Source organism: Astyanax mexicanus, chromosome 14 (genome assembly GCF_023375975.1).
Source record: "Astyanax mexicanus isolate ESR-SI-001 chromosome 14, AstMex3_surface, whole genome shotgun sequence".
NCBI lineage: Eukaryota > Metazoa > Chordata > Actinopteri > Characiformes > Acestrorhamphidae > Astyanax > Astyanax mexicanus.
Genome location: NC_064421.1, coordinates 33,528,719 through 33,552,265, shown reverse-complemented (window position 1 = coordinate 33,552,265; position 23,547 = coordinate 33,528,719). Strand labels below are relative to the sequence as shown.

Here is a 23,547-nt window from a genome sequence, read left to right as displayed (position 1 = left end):
CGCTCAGTGGTCTGTCTCCTCAATAATAGCACAGCTGAGCTGAGTGAAACGATTCGCTTGTTCTGCGGTATCATTTTTGGGGGGGACAAAGCCACCTGTTTCTGAAATGTTACAAGAAACACCCTAATAATTCCAGAAATTCTTAAATCCTTTTAATTCAGTTATAGAATAAGAGGTAAATTTAATTTAATTTCTTCAGTATTAACGTGTGTAGATACATCTGGGGATGCACTGGGACACATCATCAGTGATGTTTCCTGAGATCCTTAGGTGTTTCGGGTCTCACAACATCAGACACCCTCCCTCAGGCGACCCAGCCAGGGCTGATCAGACCCCGACTTGTGTCCCAGCAGCTTTGGCCCACGTTTCGGATCTTTTGATCCAAATCCACCTTGAGGCTCTCTCTGCAGCCTCTGTAGTGGACTTGATAGCTCTCCTTTTTGCAGCTCCTGTGACGCCAAGGAGGGTATAGGTCTTGCATAGGGAGCGGGCTGCGAAGCCTCGACATCCCACCTCTATTGGCACACAGTGGGCTTTCCAGCCTTTCCTTTGACATTCCTCTACCAGCTCTTGGTACTTGAGTCGCTTGCGTTCATTAGCCTCTTCCATGCGGTCCTCCCAGGGGACTGTTAACTCCAGTAAGAGTACCTGCTTGGATGAGAGAGATGTAAGCACCAGGTCTGGTCTTAAAGAAGTTGATGTCACATACTCTGGGAACTTGAGCTGCCTACCCAAGTCCACTCTCATTTCCCAGTCTGATGCAGATGAAATTAGGCTGGCTGGTGATGTCTGCTGTGCTCGTGGCTTTTCTCCAGCTTTTACGAAGGATACTGACCTCTGGCTGTGGATGTGCTTGTTGTTGGCAACTGCAGTGGAAGTAGTCTCAGCCACTACCCTCAATACTTGGTCATGACGCCAGCGATAGCGGCCTCCGCTGAGGGCTGCTGGGCAGCTGCTAAGGATATGTTCCAGTGTGCCCCTTCCTGGGCAGAGAGGACATGTGGGTAGGTCACTTTTTCCCCAGGTGTGCAGGTTGGCTGGACTGGGTAGCACGTCATACACAGCTTGGACCATGAACTTGATGCGCTGTGGTTCTGCCTTCCAGATTTCATTCCAGGTCAGCTTCCTTTCCAGCGCTCCTTCCCACCTTGTCGATTGCTCCCTGCTGCTGCATGCTCACCATCCTGCTGGTCCTCTTATCTTCAACCCCTGCCCGCACCTCCTCCAGGACAAGATGGCGTCTGTCCTTTCCCTGGGCCAGGTCGCAGCGTGGCTGAGGAATAAACCCCAGTCCTGTTCGTCCAATGGCCACCGTGCCCAACAGAGCCCTGTGTCTTAGCCGGGACTCTGCCAGCTCCAGCTCCTCTTGAACCTTGAACTTCCTGCCTGTCTTTACCACTATGCCTGCTGCTGCAACTCTGGTATCACTGGAATCTTGATAGACTAGTGCCTCTCTCGTGCGAGAGACTCTGAATTCCTCCTCCAGGCTGCTGAAAGGAAGCTGTAGTTTGTTGCTTTTTCCATACAGCGCTGCACTTGTAAGACTTCGTGGTAGGCCCAGCCATCTTCGGAGATAGGAGCTGATCTTTCTTTCCATGGTCTCCACAGTTGACATGGTCACCTCGTACACCAGCAAAGGCCAGAGGATACGGGGCAAAATGCCATGTTGGTATAGCCATGCCTTGAACTTTCCGGGAAGGCCGGACTTGTCCACGGTGGACAACCAGGCTTCGAGCTTCTTGATGGTGGATTGGACTGATGCTGTGTCTCTGAGGCTACAGTTAAAAACCTTGCCCAGGCTTGTGACTGTTTTTTCAGTGATGGATGGTATTACCACACCATTCACAGAGAAGCGGAACTTGTCCACCACTTTCCCCCTCTTCAGGACCATGGACCTGGACTTTGATGGTTTAAAACTCATCCTTGCCCAACTGATGAGCTTTTCCAGGCCCTGAAGGATCCACCGGCATCCAGGCACAGATGTAGTGATGACTGGATGACTGAGATTGTACAGCCTGTAATAATCCCTTTCTCTAGCCTATGCCAGTTGGATGTTGTGCTACCTGAAGTCACTCTCAGCCTGAAGTTCCCATAGTAGTTCAGGATGAGGTCCTTGATCTTATGGGGTATGTGGTAGTGGTTCAGAGTGATTTCTACTAGCTTGTGGGGGACTGACCCATATGCATTAGCTAGGTCCAGCCAAAGCACTGACAGGTCTCCATTCCCTTCACGAGCCTCTCTGATTAGCTGGGTGACCACTCCAGTGTGCTCCAGGCAGCCAGGGACTCCAGGAATGCCACCCTTCTGTACTGAAGTGTCAATGTATTTGTTCTTCAGGAGGAAGTCTGTCGTCCTTCTGGCAAGAACACTGAAGAAGATCTTTCCCTCCACGCTGAGAAGTGAGATGGATCGGAACTACTCCAGCCTAGTTGAGTTCTCCTCCTTGGGTATCCAGACGCCTTCCGCCTGCCTCCACTGATCTGAGATGGTCCCCCTCCTCCAAATCACTCGCAGCAACTTCCAGAGATTTCTGAGGAGGTTTGGGCAGCGTTTGTACACCTTGTAGGGTACTCGACTGGGTCCTGGAGCAGAGCTGGATCTGGCTGCTCTTGTCACCTCCTGTACCTCCTTCCAAGTGGGTTCTGAAGTGTTAAACTCTATTATTGGGGCCGGGACATCCAAGAGGGCTCTCTGTGGTCCAAGCCCTTGCTCTCTATCTGGGTCACATAGATAATTAAAATAGTTATATTCTCAAACAAAGTAACTTATTCTACACAACACTTGTATATGTCTACATAGAACCTCTCACACAAAAAAATAGTATTTGATACACTGCCAATTTTTCCCTCCTACATAGAACAGAGAGGTAAACTTCAACTGTGAAAAAAAGAATCTAAAAAAAAACACACACCTCACAGTGAATCAATTTAATATAATTAATTTGCATTTTATTGGATTTTTATTGATCAGTGTTTAATAGAACAGACAAAAACAGAACCTAATATCTGGTAGAGGTCAGTGTAGTGGGTTTCCGAAAGCCAAAGTAAAAAAGAGCCGCGTAACTGACAAGTGATTTCAGATAATCCACACAAATCCATGACTATTATTCAGCGTAAACAAATTACAACAGAGTAATCCAAGTTTCTTCCATCTGAATATTCTAATTCAGTCCACAGCGCAACGACACGATCAGAAAAAGCATGCGGCTCCCCGGCTTAACGAAAAACTACCCCTATTCAGGCCTATGATGTGCTAAATCACCTGCCCTTACCTAGAGTTCAAGGCAAAGTACTTAAAATAAATCTATTGCTGTGAACAGAAAATTAACAAACATTTAAAAATAAAGCATTTAAATAAAATAATATATATATAGACCTGTCTAAAGTAATTTAGGAGGCATTTGGCTCCTACAGTCAGACTCAGACTCTCGAAGTTCTTGACCAAGTCTGCACACACTGCAGCAGAGATTTTGGATTAATTCTTCATACAGATCTTCTCCAGATCTTACAGGTTCCAGGGCTTTCGTTGGGCAACAGTGAGTTTCAGTCAGGGCTGGACTGGTAATCTGGTGTACCGGGCGTTTGCCCGTTGGGCCAACAGTCCTCAGGGGCCGATGCTGTTTGATTTTTTTCCCCTTTTTTCCCTAAGAGATGAGAAGGGTATAGCTGCAGCCTGGAGCACCTCCAAAGGGGAGGAACATACCTTCAAACAGGCGGAGCCTACCTCTAAGTAGGATGGTGCTTGGTGTTATGCGGTATGGTGTTTTCAAGATGTTTTGTGCTTGTAAATAACCCCAAAGATTAATTAATTAATCTATTCCGCTTATTAAATGTTTATTTATTTTAAAATGCATTTTCTGAGAGTCTAAATTCATGTTGTGCACATTGCAACCACATTTTATTTATTTATAACGTTTAAACATTTGCCATGCTGTGAATTTTTCAAATTATAAAATAGTAAAGATCTAAATAATAAAGGCAGTTGTTTATTCATAGCCAATAATATTGTCGTGTTTTTAATATTCGTTCTCCCACTGCTCGGGCTCTGACCTAGCCACGTTAGCTAGCGCCTGCTAACCTTAGCTCACCTCGCTACCCCCGGTGTCCCGGTGCTCGTGTACCGCCGTCCTCTGGCGGTGTGTGGGGAATGGCGTGGGTAAGAAGGCACACGACAAGAGAGATGTATCTTTTGGCTCTTTAGTGAAGGTATTTGGCATAACAGGTACAAACAATAGGCCGTCTAGCTCCAGCACCCCAACTAGCTATGGTTCGAGACGAGTCCTTTTTTCAACTGCCTCCTGCGCTATGCCTGTAAACCTAAGAACTGGGTGCTGGCATCTGATTGGCTAACACAACTGCTAGTGTTTTTACGCACTCCCACTACACTATTATAAATACATACACACTACACAAATTTTATTATATTGACATTTAAGAAATATAAATAATCATTAATTGTTGACTAATATATTTATTGACATCCATGAGCTTTTTAATCACGGAGGACTTTTTTTTGTGGCATTCGGCAGAGAAATGGAGCTGTGTGGAGTGAGGTCTTTTATATAATATAATATAATATAATATAATATAATATAATATAATATAATATAATATAATATAATGTGATAGTACATTCTATATAACATTAAATTTGATGTAATATAATAATAGTAATAATAATAATCACGGAAGACTTTTATTATGACATTCGCCGGAGCCGTGGTGAGAGAGGTCTCGCGCACAAACGTGCTCCCAGTCTCGAGCCGTATACTGTTGGTGGACTTCCCACTTGGATGTAAGCCTCTCCCCTTTGGAGCTGTGGACCAGAGCCTGTGGCAGCCAGTCTGCAGCAATACATACTTGTAAGAGACCGGCTCACAATTTAGACGGGGCGGCCCATTGGCCATTCTTCAATATAGACAGTGGGCTGAGTCAATTAGGATATAGGACAAAAGCGGCCCCACCCTCTCTCTGCGTGGTCCGCTACGTTCAGACGTTCAGAACCTGGACGGGGAAAACTGAGCTTTTTGAAAACGCGAGTCTGCGCATGTCTGCTTTTTGTTTCGCATTAGTTCAGAGATCTGGAGGGGACTCTTTTTACGCCGCAACACCAGTGAACTCGTATGTTTACAGCATATTACACCCAGCTGATCTAACTAATGAACTAACTGCCCTCTGTGACCCAACAGCGCAGAATTACAAATTTTACCAGTAATAGTGGTGTGTTCTACGCGCTGCTCTATCGGTATGAGCTTTAATTATACTGATCCAGCACCACCCAGGATATACTGACAGACCAGTTAGACCGGCAAAATCTAATTACGACATATACTGCTGCTGGAGCTCCTCATCCAGCCTGAACTGGTTCTGTTCTCTCTGCAATTTGTGGATAATATGGATATATGGATAATACAACTAATAAAATAATAATAAAAGGTAACGGTAGCTGACAACGTAAACTGTGCTCACAGTTTCTGGAGCTGTTTTCTGATAGCTGTTTAAAAGCACACGAATCAAAACACACAGATCAAACCCACTGTGTGTTAAATAAAATGCAGCATATGTCCAGAGGTGGAAACAGTACAGAAAAATTTTAATTAAGTAAAAGTACCTTTACTTTGCTAAAATTCTACTAAGGTATAAGTAAAAGTACCCATCTAAAAATATACTAGAGTAAAAGTAAAAAAGTACGTAATTTAAAATGTACTTTGAGTAAAAGTTACATAGTTACTTTTAATTATTTGATGTAAAAAAGTAAAAACGAATCATGAACTAAATTGTTTTTAATGAACTATTATTCCACATAATAATTTGGATCTTTCAGGCAGTGTTTGTTCAGACCACCCCATGAAACATTTCCAAGAACAAGTGATATAGGTTTCTGTGATCCATTTTTTTCTGTACTGTTAAAAGGTGGCCATAACCTTTTAACAGTAAAGAATGATTAATATTGAACCTTATGTATAATTGAAACGTGATTAAATTCTATGTATGATCATACTGTGTGATTGAACTTTTGATCTATGTCTTGAACTCTGTGCTAAAGTAAGGTTGACTGACTTTTTACCGAAAGGGAAGTTAGAAAAAAACCTTAACTGCGGAGGAGCAGACATTAGCTATTGAGATATAAATATCTTTAAATCCATGCTTACACTGCAAAATCAACTTTTGGGAAAGAGAGCTGTCCATAGGTTAACGCAGGGGCAGCAAGGCTTTGGACCGAAAGAACTTCTTCTTTTTGTACCTGTAACTTCCTTATTTTGAGGTATAAAGAACTGTCTGAAGATGTCTGTAATCAGATCGAATTCGCTAATTGGTGATTCGACCTCCATATGCGCTTCAATAAACGGCAAGCTGATTCTCCTAACACTAGTTTATATATTATGATTGTCTGAAAAAAAAAATTGTAACTGGAAATAGAGTTCCTTCTGCAAATTTCAAAGGACCTCCTGGTTGAAATGAAATAATAACAGAGCAGACACAGATTACAAACGATAATTTATTATCATTAAGAAAGCCATACAGTTGTTACATGCGTAAGACCTTAATGTGTGTGCATTTCCAGGGTGTTTGATTTTGTTGATCAGTATTCAGTACACATACAATGCTGTGCATTAACGTTTGTAGAAAAATGTCAGATGTGGGTCTGGTGACAGTGACTAAAGATGTACAGTGAATAACAGCAGGTATATGCGTGGCTGGTGCAACACAAATGTGTTCTACTTTTTTTTTTTTAATAACTGATTTATAAAGGATTTGTGTGCCTCAATGTTCTAGCAGATTTTTTGCAGACTTTTAATGATTGTTGCTCTTACTGACACTGTCATGCAAAAACCTTGCATTTCCACAGTTGTAATTCTTTTTACTTATTGACATAATTTTGAATCTGCATCAGAATTTCATTATGAAATGTCAAGAGAAAGACTACCACTTAAAAACCTTAACTTTTCCCAAAAATCGTCAGTATGCCTAGTTTTTTTGTCGTTTAGAGGTGAGTATTATTGGCCTGTAGCCTGCTGCTAACCCTCCCTACCACTGCTGGAGCAGCATTCGCATTACCTGCTAACTGTGCTAAGCGGTAGCCCTTTCACCGTTCATAGGCGAATATATCGGACTGTAGCTTGCTACTAACCCCGGTTAGCACTGCTGGAGCAGCATGAGCATTACACGCTAAGTGCTAGTTAGCTCTTTCATTATACACAAGTTAGTATATCGGACTGTAGCCTGTGCCTTTACTGTGCTAAAACAACATATGTGGGAGGAACCGCTAGCTAATATCACCCTGGCTTACCGGAACACTCAGGGTTCCTCAGTGTAGCGCTGTCTGGCTAGCTTTCTGGAAATCTGGAAATCTAAGCTTACTGTAAACAAACGGAAGCTCTTTATTCACCTAAATAAACAGTTTTCATGAGAGAAAACGTAAAGTGTAAATATTGTGTGTAAATATCTGTGTAATATTAAGCACTTGTTTGACTTAAAAAATAATGCGCCTTATAATCCCCCCCCAAAAAAACGGTACTTAAAATTACTTTCAAATTTACTTCTAATTGTACATTAATATATACTCACTATATTTATGTTCTGGAAATACAAGCTTTTTGCTTCACAGCAGCAATTTATGTATGTAATTAATGATATTTTAGACCTTTGTACTGAGCTCAACACTATTTGTCTGTTATTTATACACAGTCCAGCCAGAATATTAGTCCTGTTTTAATGGTTAGGACCCTACAGGAGAGACCTCCTAAGAGCAGCTATTAGTGTGTATTGTTCTGGTACGAGTGGATCAGACACTGCAGTGCTGCTGGAGTTCTTAAACACTGTCCACTCTAGGAGCAGCACACTCAGAAGGACTATATTTCTCCACCTCCTCCTTCGTATATGTTTAAGTAGAGCTGAAAAAATGGGCAGGGAATGTATCTAATGTTCATGTTAATCACACGTTAACATTAATCATACGTCCAGCTGGTTCAATTCACAGATTAAGCTCTTTTCTATGCTGACAATAAAATCATGATAAAACATCAGTAGAAACAGTTTATTCCATAACCAGGCTTAATCAATATGAAGTTGTGTGTTGATAAAAGGCACAGCATTATAATACAACAGGCTGGATGAAGATAAGGTCTGTGTGTAGTGAAACGGCTATTCTGATTGGCTGCGCAGCTGAGCGCTCAGGTCTTGGAGCTCTGTGATAAGTCGTTCCAGTTCTGTCACATCATCTCTAAGGTCTTCAGGAAGATTTCCAGTAGAGACGTCAGTGTAGAGTTGCTGAGGAGAGGACATGAAACAAACATGAGCATCAATCAAAACCATGCTGGCCTTAATATAAACTTAAGTTTATATTTAATCAGGATTCAATAAACATTTAAACAAGATCCTACAGAATGTAATAAAATCATAATGAACCCACTCTCTGCCTGTACAGAAAGACTGTCACTTCCATGCTATGTTTTCAACGTTTTAGAATATCTGAGTGGATTTATTGGACGTATCAGGGTTCTTTAGTCCTCAACAGAAGTAGATTCATTCTCACAGATCTTCATTTCACTGCTGAAGGACATTTATATTAATGCTTTAAATAACCCAATAGCACTCCCTCTCATCCCCAATTCTCTCGCAGTTAATGGCTCTATTTCGAGAAAATAACTTTTTTAAAGGCAGGATGTTTCAAAAGGTCCATAATCACGTCAATTTACCTGGGGGGAAAATTCTACTTTAGAATCTTCTACAAGGTTAGAGGTCGTAATTACAACTTGACTTGAAGCGTTTGAGTGTTTTTTGGTCGGGTGGAAATGAACGTCGTTAGAAAAATCATTTTGTTTATACTTTTGGTTTATTATCATAAAAAAGTAGGATTATTTTGACCTACTCCTTTAAAATGAAGCCAATACGTTACGCATTAGGTAAGTGATGTTTTAATCCCAATAGAACTGTAAATCATACTAGACTTTTTTTTTTAAATATAATTTTATTTCTAATTTTTCAGTTTTCTCCCCACTTTACACGGCCAATTACCCAACCCACTCACTAGGACTTCCCCCTATCACTAGTGATGCCCCAACACACCAGGAGAATAAAGCCTAGCACATTCTTCCTCCGATACATGTGAAGTCAGCCACCAGTGTGCTTGGAGGACAATGCAGCGGCTCGGTTTCAATACATCGGCTCACAGACGCCCTGTGCTGTGGACATCATCCTTGGAGTGATGTGTGGAGATCTACCCATCTACCCACTTGGAGGGAGCAGGGCCAATTTTGCTCCCTCTGAGCGCCGGAAACTCGATGGCAAATCAAACTAGGCTTTTAAGTCTTTTTCACGAATTGTTCGTGATTTTATTAGTTAGCTAATAGCTAATAATAACCTGCAACTGTTAAACTCTAATGCTTATCTAAAAATCTGAGTTTCTCACTGGTACATACGAATTTGTGGTGGCGTTCATGTGCTCTTCTTTCTAAATATGATATTTTCGACACGACTTAAAAGCAGCATAAGTCTGGACCAAGGGTGTTTGTTACATTGTGTACATTAAATAGGCTATTACATGAGCTCCAAAAGACAAAGTTGAAAGCACTCGATGCATCATTTTAGGTAATAAATGTGTTTTAGGTGATTAAATTATTAATTACAGAGCGAAAAAAGGTTCTCTCGGGTACTTTTTTGGTCTGTAGGGAAAAACACACTTGTTTCAGGAGCCCTCGGGTCTATTAGCTCACAAGTCTTGGGCATCGCGAGATTCAGTCTTGCTTTATGGCAAAAACTAGGGACACGCCCGCCAGCAGAGATTGAGAGGCAGGCTGGTTGCTAAAGGCTCTAAAATCACGATGGTGATCGTGACGCTACGATGCGTAGCCTTATTGCTGTTTTTTTGTTTTGTACTTAGGCTTTATGCTTAAAATACAAAAATAAAATGCCTTGTTGTTTTTGGCTGTAGGCTATGTTAAAAAAAAATAAATAAAATAATTGTTCAAAAAGTTTTTTTTTTCTTAGACATAGTTTATTATATTAGCGTACACAGGGAGATCGTTCTTATTAAACATTTTTCTTACATAATAGGTCTATGCTTCTTCAGTGTTGCAATGTTAATTAACATCATTCCGAATGGATTTCGTTCATTTAAACAGCCCAAAAATATTTTTAAAAAGTTCAGTTTTAATGCTCTACTTATCAAAAAAAATGTTGGGTTCAAATCAAGCTCGTGCTCACAAAGTTTATGTGGCGGATTGGGTCGGGTCAGGTCGGGTCAGGCTCGGGCATAATGTGCACGGGCTCGGGCTGGATTTTTTGGGCCCAATCTAAGCTCTGTTGTGTTCAGTACAGATGTGCAAGAACTAGGTAACATGATACGCATGATATCAGGATACAAGGGTTACGATATAATATATCGCAATATATTGTGATACAGTAAGTGAGGTATATTGCGTTCACATAGTATACAAATAACATATACTTCAAAAATCTGAGTAAAACAGTGGGATCTAACGACAGAGTACACCACTGCAAGTGGTCTAGTGGTCGGAGTTTAAACACAGCACTAAATAAACCACAGTCTGACACCAATCTTTACATGTGAACTAATAATAAAAAATAAAAATGTTGTTTTCGAAAAATCAATACAGTATTACAACTCAAAATACTGTCACTCTTCAATATATTTATATTTTCTTTAACAGAGCTCCAGGAGGAGTGCTGGTACTTACTTTTGATTTGGTGGCCAGACTCTTCAGACTGAGCCGCGCTGAGGACAACATCTGCAAGGCCTCCTGAGGATTAGTCTTCTCTCTGCTACAGCTGATAGAGACTGTGAGAGAGAGAGAGAGAGAGAGAGAGAGAGAGAGAGAGAGAGAGAGTGTGTGTGTTACAGACAGCAAGAAAGAGCAGGGGGAGAGGAGGGAGAAAGATGGGAGAGCAGAAGAGAGATTATTAAATGACTTCAGTCCAGTGTGAGTCAGAGAGGTCACTGCCTGCACATTAAACACTCAGCCTCTGAGCAGAGAGAGAGACAAAGCTACTACTGTGGGTCAGTGGTCACAGAAGGTCACTAATGGTCAGGTACCCTCCTGCTACTCTGTGGGGACCCTGAAGCTGACACAATACTGCCATTTTCTCTAGAGAGAGAGAGAGAGAGAGAGAGAGAGAGAGAGAGAGAGAGAGAGAGAGAACCTCAGTTTTTCCTCAGTCGGTTCATGGAAGCTGGACAGCATCATTTCTCTACTCAGCCATCAACCAGAGGCAAAGTGGACTCCTGTTCCCACATATGGGTCTCTCTCCCTTTCTCTCTCTCTCTCTCTCTCTCTCTCTCTCTCCTATATGTGCACACACACACTGAGTTCACATTAAGCTTACGAGAGATTGGCTGTTAGTAAAGTCATAATTACAGCATGACCTTTAACCAGCTTACAGTTAATCACTGTAGTAATTGGCGCACCACTGAACACTATCACACCAGGCTGGATGCCATCAAAAATGCCCTCTGGATCACTTTGGCCAAACAGGCTAATCTCAAATTACAACCATCCAAAAACTCATCACTTCCTCCATATTTATCCTTCTGCTAAACAGAGCCGTGTCACGCTTAAGCAGTTTTATTTTTAACTATATAACAGCAAAGCTTACTGTTCAGAAGGTAGTTTACCTTTCATTTATGCATTTCATTTATGTTTTGTGGTCACACACACACACACACACACACACACACACACACAAAATGTAACAGCACAGAGACTAAACCAGCATTTAGCAGCCATGCCCAACAAGCTGCTTCTCCTCAACACTTACTCAGACCTCACCACTCTCTCTATCTCTCACACACACACACACACACACACAGCTAAAGGCATGTTTCCTCTTTTTTTAGGCTGTTGAATGTGGAATATGGAGCTACACTAGTATCTATTTTCTTCACTAAAACTCTCAGTTAAACACAGTAACTCAGCACATGACAACATTCTAGTTAAAAAAAAAAGAATAAAAACTACCATGAGATACAATAATGCAGTAAAAAGAAGAGATCTAGTCCGTCAGGTGTAAACCACATTACAGCATTACAACTATTATCAATAGCTTAAGTAAGAAAAAGCGTAATTAATTGTTATTACTCACAGAATTCTATTGTCATTTTTTTTTTTGACTGACACCTCTAGAGTACGTATGTATTTATGTCTGCAGTGACCAGGAGATCTGACAAATATCAGTAAACTGGTTTACACCTGGCACAACCATACATTTTATACACATCAGGATAGTATCTAAATGTACTTTAGCCTGATTCATTTTGCCTCTTTTGCCAAATTGCTTCTCTAGTGTGAACACATGCGATCTGATTTTACTGTCCCCTATATAAAGCACTAATGTAATCAGCATGAATGTAATCTTAATTTTAGAACATTAGAGTTTGGGTTAGTGTTGGATGTAGGATTCCATTCAATAGACTAGTGCTGGGCGATAAATCGTATATCACGATATGGATTTTTTTTTTATCACGATAACGATATATATCATGATATACCACATTTAAGTATGTTTTCAGTTATTATTCGAAAAATCGACAAAATAATATCATTGCTTACTTACTTATAATATTTATTTAAAAATTAATTAAACACGAAAATGAGGGTATTCAATGTGTAATTTCAGTTAGTATTTCAGTCAGTTTTCTCTTTTAATTGCTGTTTTTATTCGTTTCAGTTAAGTTACTTAGCAATATGGTGATTATCATACCATAGATTTATATGAAATAAAAAAAGTATTAAAATACATAGACTACATCACAGACTATTTCCTGTGATGGGAAATCTTGGGTCGGGCCGGGGCAGAGAAACAAAAGTCAAAGTATCCTGCTATTTAAAAGAATGGACAATGAATAACGATAATAATATAGTTCTGCATACTAGAGTTTAGATTGTCTACCTGAACCCGAGACTGAACCCGAGACTGAACAGGAGCCCTGATTAACCCGATGCCCGAATTTGGGCCGGTGAGAATTCCTCACTGCTTTCCTGGTGCGCTGTTGTGTTCGGCTGAAGAAATCGGTCTGTGGCGGGACGTAGAACTATGTTTAATGTAACAAATCACACTGTGATTTTTGTGCTGATCCAAAAGTTACAGCTCATCCACGCGTTTAAAGCTTCGCAGGAGGAAAAATGTCAGCATGAAAATCGTGTGCGTTTTCCTACAGGACAAACCATTCAAATACACAGATGAGCTCTCCGCACCCGATTAAAAAAAATCACACAGTGCCCATCTGGCTTAAAATAGTTAGATACAGCTATTAAATGAATAAATCAACATTTGTTAAAAAGACCAGTGAGATGTTCTGTATGCTAAATAACAAAGATGACAGCAAGTTTATTAGAAGATAATAAACTAATAACATTTAATAAAAACAGAAAAATAGATATAAAATAGGAAAAAAACAACTAAACTAAGCTCAAAATGCTAAAAGAAACATAATCTAACGAATTCTAAAAGAGCAAAACGAAATAGTGAACACACAGATGTGCATGAATAATTGATGAAGTTACTGTAGAAACGATATTTATCGTCATATCGCACAGCACTACTATAGACAATAATTTACTTTCACCTTTCAGATCGATTGCAGTTGAATGTTAGTTAAATGTCAGTTGAGCACTAATAAGGCCATAAAATGGACCATCCACGTAAAGTGTTACCTAAAAGCAATTTTATTTGTATTTGCTTTTCTATCTTTTTTTTTTTTTTTTCTGTGATCTTTGCTGAAATTGCTGTGAATAAACGCAGCTTTAGGTAGAGAATGGAGTGGTCCGGTTGCTTGCATGACTGGAAGAAGATTCATAATAGCAGTAAATCTGGCGCGCTCCTTCCTCCTCCCGAGAAACACACTCAGGCGTGTGTGCATGTGTATGTTCTCCTGTTCTCAGTAAACCAAGACATTTTCCTTACATGGAGTAAGAAGACCTTTTCCCGGAATAGATCTGTCCTGCATCTTTTATCTTCTTCTGACAGACAGAAAGAACACAAACTACCCTCTCCTTCTCCTTCTGACTATCTGAACCCCACCAACATCTCTCCCCCCATCACCAGTGTGCTGCTTCTTCTCAGGCTGCAATAACAAGAAGGGTCAAAGACGTGATTTATGGACCCATGTACTCAGATGCAGTGAAACAGATGAGGGTATAGACCAATACAGGAAAGCACTTAATAAACCACAAGCCACACAAGTACACACACACACACACACACACACACACACAAAATCATGCACGCAAACAAACAAACACGGTGAGCCAGGCAGGATGGAGTGGGACGGCACTTGAGGGGACTGAAGGGTTCTGCTACATTAACTCAGACAGACCCTTTATAAATCATTAAGATAAACAGCACACTGCCTTCTCCCTGAAGGACAAAAGGTGGTGTGTGTGTGTGTGTATGATGCCACAGGTGTGGGTGTGTCAAACACAATACATAAAGGATACAGGCAGTAATTGGCAGTGACGGAGCGAGAGATCAGCTTCCATCCACATTGCTATTCAGCTCAACAAGACCCAAAAGTGTCTTCCCCAGCCATACTGCCGTTTAATTCAGCAGACAAACACACACACACACACACACACACACACACACGGCCACTCTATCCTGTTTAATGTGGCGGCATGTGAGGTCTCTGAGCGTAATGAAGCTGAAGCTTAGCGTGATGGATGGAGAACATGCAAAGATCGAGAGCCGACAAACAAGCTTTTTACCCCTTCTGACCTCTACTCTGTGTGTGTGTGTGTGTGTGTGTGTGTGTAAGAGAGAGAGAGAGAATGCAGAATGGTGGGGACCAATGTGAGCTGCCCAGATTGATGAGATTGAGATGAAACGTCTCTCGATTGAACTGTTATTTTTTTATACTGCGCTTGTCAAACAAATGTCCCAAAACAGCTTACTGCTTGATAGAGAAAAAGTGGGAAAAAAGTGGCAAGAAAAACCTTCTTATAGAATGAGAGGAACCCGTTCTTCTCCATTTGACCCCAAATAATGAAAAATAAGTAACATACAAGCAAATCAAATGTCCTTTTAAGTGAAAAATGTATGTAAAAAATAGAAAAATAACGTAAAGCAATTGAGAATTATGATTATGACTAATGTGGCAGCAAGCCATGTGCTCTAAGGACGTGGGACAAAGATGACCAGTGCTACTGTAACAGTAAAAGAGGATGAAACTGGTGTAAATCACGCAAGAGCAGAGGCCTACAATATAACAAGACTGGAACATGTTCAGCAGTATCCATGCATGCTAGCCGTCTTTAACACTAGAACTGATCAACATATCCTTTATATTTGATCATTTATGATTAACTTTAGATTTCCTTGCTCATCTTAAGTTTCATCTTAACTGAACTGAGTTTCACATGGTTCTATTTGTAGCCGTGGTCCATCTGAACACGACGAGCAGCACACTTTCTTAACCTTAATCTTGGACAAACAACAATACGGTATTTCAGTGAAGAAGGTGGTTATAGTGTGTTTTATACACTTGATCTGAACTGATTTATTATAACATTATTACATTTTTGACCAAGACAGAGGTGCATTGCTGCAGTATGTGGTGAAATCCATGTGGCACTACACATTCTCTGTGGCAGAGAGACAGTAGTGAGATGATCACTGAAAGGAACAGTGAACATGTGTGTGGTCTCACCAGTGGCCATGTCGATGGCTCCCTTTAATACAGCTTTAAAGCTGCTGATGTCCTTTTCCCAGCCTGCTGTCTGTGTCTCACACCGGTGAGCCTTAGACAAGAACTGCAGAGCCTGGAAACACATAGTGACACTGGGGTTAACACAAACTAAGGCTGCACAACATGGACATCAAACATCAAATTGCAATTATACTGCCAGAGGCCTAGTTTTGCAATTTGCCTTGCAGTATAATAATCAATAAATCAATCTGGTTGGTCCTTTATGAGATGTGCTTAAAGGCTAGCCTACACTGTATATTTACAAATGTAATTTATTCTCATTTACGAGATGTGAATGTGAACACTAAAGCATTCCACTATTAAGTCACTATCGGAGTCCCTTTTGCATACTGTAGAGTCCTACACTACATTAACTGCTAATAATACTTATTAATTCTGAATAATATACAGTATCCATCACTACTGTTACTCTACACACAATAGAAAAGCCACTGTAGATTACTGTAGATTCATGTTAATTACTATAAAAATACAACACTGTGACTGACATTAATAGACACGCACTACAAGAGATGTAATAGTGCATCCCCAAAAAATGTCAGTTAAAAATGTGAAGCATATAAATTATACAGGTGTATTACACACCGAGTGATCCACTTAAAGCACTCATTTTTTATTGTTAATGATTATGTCTTACAGCCAATGAACATTCCAAAATCTGTGTCTCCAAAAATTTGAATATTATATAAGTTACATATTAGTACTTTTGGCAGTGTGCTAAGTCCTGCTGGAAAATGAAATCTGCATCTCTATAAAAGTTGTCAGTAGCAGAGGGAAGCATGAAGTGCTGTAAGATTTTCTGGGAAAACGCTGCACTGACTTTAGACTTAATAAAACACAGTGGATCAACACCAGCAGATGACATGTCTCTTTGTCCAAACCATCACTGATTGTGGAAACTTCCCACTAGACCTCAAGCAGTTTGGACTGTGTGTTTCTCCACTCTTCCTCCAGACTCTGCTCCCTTGATTTCCAAATGAAATGTGAAATTTACTGATGATCAGTGATGGTTTGGAGAGACATGTCATCTGCTGGTGTTGATCCACTGTGTTTTATTATCAAGTCTAAAGTCAGTGCAGTTTTGTTTTCCCACAAAATCTTACAGCACTTCAGGCTTCCCTCTGCTGCTGACAACTTTTATAGAGATGCAGATTTCATTTTCCAGCAGGACTTGGCACACTGCCCACACTGCCAAAAGTACCAATTGGTCCAATAGCTTACAGAACTAAGCAACAGTAAATTTTTTTGCTGTCTCACCTTTTCATTGTCTTCCTTGCTGTTGCTTTGTCCATTGCCATAGAGTTGGGCATACTTCCTCCATATCTGGGCGTCAGTGCTGAAGCGGGCGGAGACTCGACCAAAGAGTTCCTGCAGTTTAGCTCTCAGACTGGACGCCTGCTCTCCGCGGTGGTCCGTCAGGTTTTCAACCACTGCCCGTACCAGGATTTCAAGAACCTGCAAGAGAAATTTGGTGTTTAGGTTTCTAGAAGGGATGCATCAATCTCATTTTTTTTTACATCCGGGTACGAGTTGTTGATAAAGATACCTACTTAGACAAAAACAGTCAGAAGTCAAAATAGTGCAATGCAGCGGTTCATTTGCCTATTTAAAAGAAATTTATGAATTATGCTTAGATTAAAAATAGAAATTAGTTTTACTTTATGGATGCATTTTTTATTATTTTTTTATTTTTTTTAAATAATTTTATTTCAAATTTTTCCCATTTTCTCCCCAATTTACAAGGCCAATTACCCAACCCACTCATTAGGACTCCCCCTATCCCTAGTAATGCCCCAACACACCAGGAGGGTGAAGACTAACACATGCTTCCTCCGATACATGTGAAGTCAGCCACCGCCTCTTTTCGAGCTGCTGCTGATGCAGCATTGCTGAGCAGCATCACAGCGCGCTTGGAGGAAAGCGCAGCGGCTCGTTTCCGATACATCAGCTCACAGATGCCCTGTGTTGCGGACATCACCCTAGGAGTGATGTGGGGAGAGAGCGCCATCTACTCACCCGGAGGTAGCAGGGCCAATTTTGCTCCCTCTGAGTGCCAGCAGTTTAATGGCAAAGCTGGATGAGCGGGGGTTCCAACCTGTGACCTCCTGCTATGGATGCATTTTATTACTGCCTGTAGATATTCTGTGATGATATATATATATATATATATATATATATATATATATATATATATATATATATATATATATATATATATATATATATATATATATATATATAATTTGTATTTGAGCTATGAAGTTGTCATTTTGTTAGTGCAGCAATGTGCACTAGGTATCGGATCGGCTTATGCACAAGTAATCAAAGCAAAATGTTTGACCACTATGGTGGCAAATAGCAGTGCTGGTCTGCTCCAGCTTAACTTACTTACACTCACCGTCAATACTCCAGTTACTATTCTTAGTATTATAGGCCTATAGCCTGCTGCTAACCCTGCAGGAGCAGCATTAGCATTAGCCAATAACCGTTCTAAGTGTTAGCTCTTTTTCCATTCAGTGGTGTGTATTATAGGCTTATAGCCTGCTGCTAACTCTGGCTAGCACTGCAGAAGCATGATTAACATTAGCCGCTAACCGTGCTAAGTGCTAGTTCTTTTTCCATTCAGTGGTGAGTATTATAGGCTTATAGCCTGCTGCTAACCCTGGCTAGCACTGCTGGAGCAGCATGCAGCATTTTCAGAAGACTTTTCAGGAAGAAAATCTGTGTAGATTAACATACAGTGCTCGTTTGAGTTTAAAACTAAATGTTAGTTTACTTACTAATTTTAGTTTACTTAACTTAGATTTACAGGTCAAAGGAAAACCCGGGCGACACTCCTTACTAGTTCTTTACTAGTGTCACTTAAAATGCACCTTAATCTGGTGCAAATTATGTATGAAAATAGAACAGAAAATAGATGTTTATTGATAGTGCGACTTATAATACAGTGCAACTTATACTGCGAAAAATAAGATAAATGAAAAGACTCTTTTCCACAGAGCACCCAAACTTCTCCTAACAACTTTCAACTATCTTAACTCTTTCTTTACCCTCCTATCTTTTGGCTTATCTAACTTTCATTCAGTGTCTCTTTGCCTTCCTTCCTGCCCTTCTCTTTCTGACTGTCTGTCCGTCTGTGTGGGTGTGTGTGTGTGTGTGTATGTATAGTTGTCTCTGTTGATGTGTGTGTCTGTCTCTGCCTCTCCTCACCATCTGATGGAGATTTCCCTCCTGGCTCTGTCTCGTCTGTGTTTAAAGTTCAGCTCACGGGCTCACTAATGCATGGCAAGCCCGCTTTCTGCTTGGCCTGCTACAGCTCGTACACACACACCCACACACACACCCACACCCACACACAGGCGCACACACAGGCGCGCACACAGGCGCGCACACACACACAGGCCAAGTCACGAAGTGGGTGTGGACTGAATCAAAGTAACATGCCAAAGAAACACTTGTGGCTGTGGAGGACAAAGCATTCTTACAACATACAACAAACACACACACACACACTCGCAGGCATAACACACACACACATGCACACACACACATTCTAAAAAGCTCATCCATGTGCCAAGGCTGAAGCCAGGAAGTACCAGTGAGTTTAGGCATCATCCTGTCTGCCTGGGAAAGCAGTATTTTTGAAAACGAATTTAGAATATATCATCTTAAGAATATACAAGCACACACACACACACACACACACACAGCCAACTGCTTTAACACAGCACGGCTAAGTGCTTGCAAATTAGCGCCTAAAGAAGCACTTAGTCTTAGGTGTGAGGTTAAACAAAGCAGGCAAAATATGTACATGTTTACATCTATAATAGCGGGAGAATGTGTTGAATGTGTCCTTCAGACTCTGCAGAATGAAGCAGAATTATGTGCATTTGTTTAAAAGATCCTGTTGATGCAGTTAGTCAGCAGAAGCTGCTGCGCTCCCGTGGGGCTGGCTGGCATGTGGGGGTGTGAGTATGTGTGCACGTGTGTGTGTGTGTGTGTGTGAGTGTGTGTGGGACTCCCCAGCAGGACTGAGGAGGTGCTGAGACAGGGCTTTCTCCTTAGACACCAAAGCAAATAACAGCCCCCCCACCTCTTCTACCCTCCCCCCTCCCTCCTCCTTCCTCCTCCCTCACTGTCAGTGTGTTTAATTACAGCTGAAGTTTTGACCAGCACCTCCAGCTCTCTTCATTATATGGGAGTGTGGATGCTGTTGGTCTTGTGTTTGTGTGATTGAGTAAACGATTGAGGGATTGTGTGAACACTCTTTAAAACCCTTGTGCCCGGATCAGACTACACGATTTTAGCCCGATTTTGACCCGATTTTGTCGGCGCCGACAAATTGTGTGCGTCGGATGTGAATTTCAGTGTCGTGAGCAACAAAGGTCTGTGTAGTGTGAGACAGTCAAAGAGCAGTAATTTGACGTGAGCGACGTCATCGGAGCGTCCGATGGAAAGACTAGCATGTTAGATTTTTGGTATTTTATCGCCTAGTTTGACACATGCTGCTCCGCGACATGCTCCCTGACTCTGACCAATAGGAAGACGTTCTGTGGCGCACAGATGTAAACACGGGAAAAGAAAGCGGCGCAGTGCTCCTGCAGTTCTCTGGACCAGAGAAACAGAAGAATAATCTATTTCATCCATTAAATATTCTGTTTACAGCCACTGAAACCTAAGTAGCTTCATCTTTACCATACCTCAAGTTCTCTCTGGAGTACACGAAGCATCTAATGTCCTCTGGGTCACCCAGGAACGAGCCCACAGTCACTTTTCTCTCTTTTTTTTATGAGCACAAAAGCACCACCATCACGCAAATGACCTACGAACTCACGCGAGGATGTGGACTATGATTGGTCGGTGACTAACGTGTAGTGTTGCCAGTCCCCCAAGAACGACACAAAACGAAGATAACTGCTTAATCTGACAGTGAACATCATGAGGGACATCAGTGAACATTTTACAATATACTACCTGTAGAACTTACTTCCAAAAAAATGGTGAATATCTTAGTACTGCCACTTTAGTTCATTTTAAAATGTCTAGTTGTGGTCTCTAGTATGAATGAATGCCATGTGAGCTTATTTTTTGTGAAAAAAATAGTGCTTCAGTGATCTCCAGTGATTGGCTAACAGCACTGCCACGCAGCAAGACAGACAACAGTTAGAAAAGTTTTAAAAGAAAGACATTTATACACTAATAACAGTCTTTGCAATGTCATATGTTACTTCACAACATGCCTAATGTCCTGCAGTAAGTGCAGTTCAGTTACTGACTTCTTTTTTTACTGCAGACAATGGAGGTTGAAGAAGAGTTTTATGTGCAGCATCATATACAACTCAGAAAGACCTATTGTATTTCACAAAGAACCAGCAAAAAGTGGATTTTAGCGGAAGGTCACCTTTAAAGGACACTTAAAGAACTCAAGTCTCTGTCTCTAGTACTTTATAGTACTCTAGTACTTTTAGCACACAGGCCTGTACTGAGAACAACGACTATAAAACAAAATGTAACAGCACAGAGACTAAATCAGCATCTAGCAGCCATGCCCAACACTCTGCTTCTCCTCAACACTTACTCAGACCTCACCTCTCTTACACACACACACACACACACACACACACACACACACACACACACACACACACACAAACACACACACACACACACAGAGCAAAGAAGAGTAATACGGACCACATGGTACTCATAAGTGTAGGAATGTGTGTGTGGTGCCTTACAGAGGCAGGGTAAGGCAGGCATTTCAAGCAGGCTGTGGCATTAAGGAAACTTATATACTTATATACGCATGAGTTTATATACGTATTATAACGTGTGTGTGTGTGTGTATATATATATATATATATATATGTGAATCATACACACATTATACATGTGATATGAGACCAGGCTGTTTGATTTTCTGAAATCAATGGGAAACGTGATCAGGTTGGGTGTGGAACCCAGGCTGTGGAAATGTGACTGGGGAAATATACACAAAAGATTATCAAAAGGACTGGCACAAAATAATACACCCCAAACCAGAAAACACTGGGATAGTATATAAAAAAGCAAATATGTAAAAAAAAAAAAAGCATACTTCCTCCTATTTGCTTTGACACCTATTTAACTGCAGACCGTGTAAACTTAAGATTTTTCATGTTTATCTGCTCATTTTCTAATAGAAATACACTCCTTTACTCCAAATGTGCAACTGAAATTCTTTCAATTCCTTCAATGGTTTGCAGTCTTTCTTAGAGATACAATGAGAAATAAATGATTCAAATGTTTTAAAAACACAGACTCTTTTGGGCTCTGAGTGGTTCAGCAGAGAGCCGGTTTAAATCTCAGTTCATGCTGTTGGCCATCAGCAGCCAGAGGAAAGCACAGCGACTCGGTTCCGATACATCAGCTCACAGACCCAGCTTTGTGCTGATTGACATCACCCTAGGAGTGATATGGGGAAAGAGAGAACCATCTACCCACCCAGAGAGAGCAAGGTCAATTGTTCTCTCTCGGGGCTCCGGCAGCTGATGGCAAGCTGCATGACTTGGATTCGAATGATGTATTTGTGTATTATTAAAAAAAAAAGAACATAGAACATCATTTTTTTCAGAATTTTTACAGAAATTAGAGTAATGAGCAAGTGGAGGTTGAGTTTGTCTGTGTACACATTTATTTTGTGTAGTGCAGACATTTTTTTTTCCTCAGTCTCTGAAACTCTCTCACCCGGAGCAGCAAAAGATAATTGAAGTTAGTTAAATCAGTAGCACGACTCATTCAATATGGTAGCCTGTGACGATGATGAAGACGTTGCTGCTGCCATGGCGGATGATGACGTGGAACAAATTAAAAGAGAAAATTGACTTTTCAGATGAGCCCCCTCTCCTTCCATTCACCAGGAGGGGAAGGACAACTTAAGGAGGAAATTGAACAGATCGCACACTGAGATCCTCACACTATCACGTTACAGTGTGAAATTAAGACGAGCCGTAATGTTTTCCTGACAGGAAGCGGGAGTGCAGCCTGATATAGGCTGAGTACGTGAGTGGGTTGTGTGAGAAGCTGGACAGTAAGAGTGATGAAGGGCATGCTTAGTGGACACACCTTTGTGTAATGTAAAGCTTTTATGCTGTGTCGAGTCGAGCAGGGGGGGGGATATCAGACATGTGAAAAAGCAGTTGAGAACAAAGCTGAAATTTAAGTGCATATAATGCACCAAGTATTTGGAAATTGAAATTATTTGTCTAAAAATGGCAAATAAAAAGACAATAATTAAGAGCAATAAATTCATGGCAGTGTTTCCTCTAACAGTAGGATTTCTTTATGCACTCACGGCACAATTCCACACCACATAGACTTAAGTTAATCTTAACTAATACTGTGTAAACTGACTAAAGACTAAAACATTAATGTAGTGTTTATGTAGTGTAAAATGTTAATGTAGTGTAAAACCTACTTTAGTCAATCATGAATGTTACTCAACATTTTCTTTTCTTATTTTTTCACATTTTCTCCCCAATTTACACGGCCAATTACCCAACCCACTCATTAGGACTCCCCCAATTACTAGTGATTCCCCAACACATCAGGAGGATGAAGACTAGAACATGCTTCCTCCGATACATGTGAAGTCAGCGATTCTTTTTGAGCTCAGTTCCGATACATCAGCTCACAGACGCCCTGTAGTGTGGACATCACCGTAGGAGTGATGTGTGATGAGCGCCATCTACCCACCCGGAGGGAGCAGGGCCAATTGTGCTCCCTCTGAGCGCCAGCAGCTTAATGGCAAAGCTGCATGAGCGGGGGTTCCAACCTGCGGTGGTC

At 41.0% G+C, this 23,547-nt stretch overlaps 1 protein-coding gene across 2 annotated transcripts in view; it reads right to left on the bottom strand.

Annotated features, from left to right (window-relative positions):
• Window positions 1-6,484: 6,484 nt before the first annotated feature.
• Window positions 6,485-23,547, bottom strand: part of ttc27 (tetratricopeptide repeat domain 27) — a 160,840-nt gene continuing 143,777 nt past the window's right edge. For both annotated transcript variants that reach the window (XM_049464187.1, XM_049464188.1), the window contains exons 17-20: window positions 16,981-17,178; window positions 15,664-15,775; window positions 10,700-10,800; window positions 6,485-8,270 (exon numbers count right to left, since the gene is read on the bottom strand). In XM_049464187.1, the coding sequence (XP_049320144.1) occupies window positions 8,145-8,270; window positions 10,700-10,800; window positions 15,664-15,775; window positions 16,981-17,178 (537 nt within the window). In that variant the 3' untranslated portion in view covers window positions 6,485-8,144. The remainder of the gene's footprint in view (window positions 8,271-10,699; window positions 10,801-15,663; window positions 15,776-16,980; window positions 17,179-23,547) is intronic.